The sequence below is a fragment of the Perca flavescens genome, chromosome 6, assembly GCF_004354835.1.
Source record: "Perca flavescens isolate YP-PL-M2 chromosome 6, PFLA_1.0, whole genome shotgun sequence".
NCBI lineage: Eukaryota > Metazoa > Chordata > Actinopteri > Perciformes > Percidae > Perca > Perca flavescens.
The window spans coordinates 36979634-36983641 of record NC_041336.1 but is presented as its reverse complement, the minus strand read 5'-3'; the positions used below and the strand labels follow the sequence as shown (position 1 = coordinate 36983641).

Here is a 4008-nt window from a genome sequence, read left to right as displayed (position 1 = left end):
CCAACACAGCATCAATCGTAACCTTTACATGAAAGCATCTGTCTTCACATGTAACACTCACAATTTTTACATAAAAAAACGGCAGTGTCAAACCCATGGGCATTCTCACAGGACACTTACACTGTTTCTAGTATGCTACTTATTGGCTTCATTTGATGAGTAATATTAAAGAACACCAGAGATTTAGACACAACATTCAGAGGATTACTGAAGAGGAAACAGTTGTATAATGTCTCCTGTCCAAAAATAACCCTCTGATGATGTCATCAGGGTTATCTCAGCGTGGGTTACACAGTTTTAACGGAAATCCTGCATTACAAACTGTAGAAGTCAGTTTCAAGGCGTTTACCAGGCAGGGTTCAGGTTCAGCCAGGACCACTATTTTATGTAACACACTCATTCCTCCCCACCCTCGCTCTTCTACTGCTTCCCCTTATCAGCTGATTAGGGGCATTTAAATCAGCCAAAAGCTGTATTAGCCCAAAGCCCCAATCACTTCTTTGTTGTCAATATTTAAATGTTCTCCTCTCCAAAAACAATGTCTCTCCTGATTGAAATGAAAGATGCAACTGAGCTGCATCATGGGAATTGTAAGATCCAGAATTTTTGGAGCTTGATCCATACTAGGGATTTTAAAGTCAATATATCTCGACCTCTGCTGCACAGATTTTGACCATTCTTTTTTTAAATCTGTCTCTTGTGAGTCCTTCAACTTTGTGGATATGCAATATTAAATTGATGTAGAACCCAAGTAGTTAGGCCAGTATAATAATGTTTGTTTGTTAAATCTCCCATGACATTACTGTAATATATCATAAAGTAATATGCAGCTTATGGATCTAAGGTTTCTGACATAAAGACGTTTTTTACAGTTACACCGGAAACGCATCATTGTTTATATGTTCACTTGATTTCGTGCCAGTGCTTTCCGTTTGTTGGTTACTTTGGTGACTCCCTCTCCTCCCGGAGCTGCGCCTCGCCCCTCAGCACCGTGATGCGGAGATAGGTTCGGGAGGGCGGTGCAGAGGGAGCGCTACGTGTTGCTGCGCAGCAACAGATAGAAATGAGAGAGGGGGAGAGAGAGAGAGAGAGAGAGAGAGAGAGAGAGAGAGAGAGGAATTCCCTAGCACAACCAAAAGCGGCTGCCAGGGTGTGCTTATCGGTTCCTATGGCTCCCAGAATTCACTGTTATAAATGTGGCCGATACCTGCCACCGAAGGAGATGTAAAACCATGCGGATGCAGGATGTAAGGACTACCAGCTACAACAAGCCTTCGGGGATATTTGAGGAGGGACCAATTTATTTCTGTCTGGAGGCAACATCATATTTGCGCCGACTCCCTTTGGAAGAGACTTCCTAATCTTCTGCCCAAGCTGAGAAAATCAACCTGACAGAGACGCTCCTGTCTGTTCTCCAGGGGACAAGCGTGTCTGCGTTTATTATAGGGCCACAACTTGGCCACAGACTGCAATATCCGGAGTTGAAATGCAGATTATTTCGTAGTGGGGTTCAGTGAACTGGCAGCGCTTTAAAGTAAGTTCTTTTTTATTTTTGAAAGCCAAAGGTTTAGGTCTAAATCATTGCTTTCATGTAAGTGTCATTAAGTGTAATTTGGGAGAAAACACGTGGTTTTAACAAATCAGCATTTAGTCTTTTACTTTAAAAGCAAGTGTGGCATTAATTCAAAGGATAATAATACATCTAAAATAACTCCCTTTCTCATTTCTCTCTCTCTCTCTCTCTCTCTCTCTCTCTCTCTCTCTCTCTCTCTCTCTCTCTCTCTCTGAATGTGCGTGTCTCTCTTTGTGCTGACTGTCTCTTTCTCTTTGTGTCAATGTGTTTTTGTCTCCCACTCTTTTCTTTCTGTGCGCCGTGCGTCTCTGTGTGGGTCCCTCTCTCCAGACATGACAGGTCAGGCCCTGGGGAAACCAGGCAGCGGGGCTCACATGGATGACAAAGCCGCCATCCGCATCAACGTGGGCGGCTTCAAGAAGCGTCTCCAGTCGGATACGCTCTCCCGGTTCCCTGAGACCCGGCTTGCGCGTTTACTCCACTGTCAGTCCAAAGAGTCCATACTGGAGCTGTGCGACGACTACGACGACACCGAGAAAGAGTTTTACTTCGACAGGAACCCAGCACTCTTCCCCTACGTGTTGAATTTCTACAACACGGGCAGGCTGCACGTCATGGCCGAGCTGTGCATCTTCTCCTTCAGCCAGGAGATCGAGTACTGGGGCATCAATGAGTTCTTTATTGACTCGTGCTGCAGCAGCGCCTACCACTGTAGGAAAATGGACCAGGACCAGGACCGGGAGGACTGGGAGGACAGGAGCGATGAAGGGAGCACTACTTCATCTTTCGACGAACTGTTGGAGTTTTACAGCGACGCCACCAAGTTTGACAAGCAGCTGCTCGGGAGCGCGCGGAGGCGCGTTTGGTTAATGCTGGATAACCCCGGCTACTCCGTGGCCAGCCGGATCATCAGCATCCTCTCTATCCTGGTGGTGCTCGGCTCCATCGCCACGATGTGCATGAACAGCATGAGCGAGTTCAGCCTGTTGGACAGTGAGGGGCAACCCACAGAGGACCCCCGTTTCGAGACTGTCGAGCACTTTGGCATCGGCTGGTTCACTCTGGAGCTGCTCGCCAGGTTCACGGTGGCGCCGGATCTTCTGCATTTCTTTGAACACCCGTTAAATATAATCGACCTGGTGTCCATACTCCCGTTTTACCTGACACTGCTCATAAACCTGGTGGCGGAGAGCAGCCCGACGCTGGCCAACCTGGGCCGTGTTGCACAGGTGCTGAGGCTGATGAGGATTTTCCGCATCCTGAAGCTGGCCCGTCACTCCACGGGGCTGCGCTCCCTGGGGGCCACCCTCAGAAACAGCTACAAAGAAGTGGGCCTGCTGCTCCTCTACCTGGCCGTCGGTGTGTCGTTTTTCTCCGTCATGGCCTACACGGTGGAGAAAGAAGACAGCGAGGACCTCTCCACCATCCCGTCGTGCTGGTGGTGGGCCACCGTCAGCATGACCACCGTCGGGTACGGTGATGTGGTGCCGGTGTCCATAGCTGGCAAGCTGACCGCCTCGGCGTGCATCCTGGCCGGGATCTTAGTAGTTGTGCTTCCGATTACGCTCATTTTCAATAAGTTCTCTCTCTTCTACAAGAGACAAAAACAACTGGAGGTCGCAATGAGAAGCTGTGATTTCGACGAGGGGATAAAAGAGGTTCCCTCGGTCAACCTGAGGAACTATTACGCACACAAAGTCAAATCCCTCATGGCGAGCTTGTCAAACATGAGCCGGAGTTCACCCAGTGAACACAGTCTGAATGAATCAATACACTGAAACTGTTGTATCAAGGACACGCAGTCAGGTTGGGTGACACTTCCATTGATGTGGCTGCATGAGGAGCTGTCCAGGGTGCTGAAACCTCTGTCTCAGAAGCCCACTTCCTTTCACTGATGTCTGACCGTTTGCCTCTCTGTAGCTCAGTGCAATAATGTGTTAATCTGCGTGTCAGTCACAATGAGGAAGTAAGCAAATGTACAGGATGGCCTGAATATGATAGTTTGCTGTGCATTATTATGGCCCCTCACCAAACAGGCCAAAAAGTGACCGCATACGATTCAAAAGATGTAGTTGTTTGCAGTCGTAGATGGTGTCACACTGTAGTCCATCCTCCAGCTATACTTGTTGTGATCAAATATGTCTGAAAGTAACTCCAGCTGTACCTCTTTGGAAAGAGCGTTGATGTGTAATTGTTATGTTGCAACAAGATTACTTCAGATGTGTGGTTAAAGCAAAGTATTAAACAAAAAATACATAACACACTTCCTCATGTTTTTCATGTGCAGAGCGAGGGTCCTGTGGCGTCTCCCTAAGTGTGTCTTACTGATAGAGAGAACACATGTAAGCCCGAAGGGGGGAAGACGGATTCACAGTAGTGACTGACACAATATCTGAAACAGTTTGACAGGCATTGCAACAACCATTCAGAGCTGA

The 4008-nt window shown here is 47.8% G+C and overlaps 1 protein-coding gene across 1 annotated transcript; it reads left to right on the top strand.

Moving 5' to 3' along the window:
- Positions 1-1124: 1124 nt before the first annotated feature.
- Positions 1125-3755, top strand: kcns2 (potassium voltage-gated channel modifier subfamily S member 2). Its single transcript, XM_028581363.1, has 2 exons — positions 1125-1534; positions 1904-3755. Exon 2 carries the CDS (start codon positions 1906-1908, stop codon positions 3349-3351), a length of 1446 nt encoding a protein of 481 aa, XP_028437164.1. The 5' UTR covers positions 1125-1534; positions 1904-1905; the 3' UTR covers positions 3352-3755.
- The last annotated feature ends 253 nt before the right edge of the window (positions 3756-4008 follow it).

Coding starts and splice junctions, on each gene's coding strand:
- kcns2 (XM_028581363.1), top strand. CDS start 1,906: ATGACAGGTCAGGCCCTGGGGAAACCAGGCAGCGGGGCTCACATGGAT.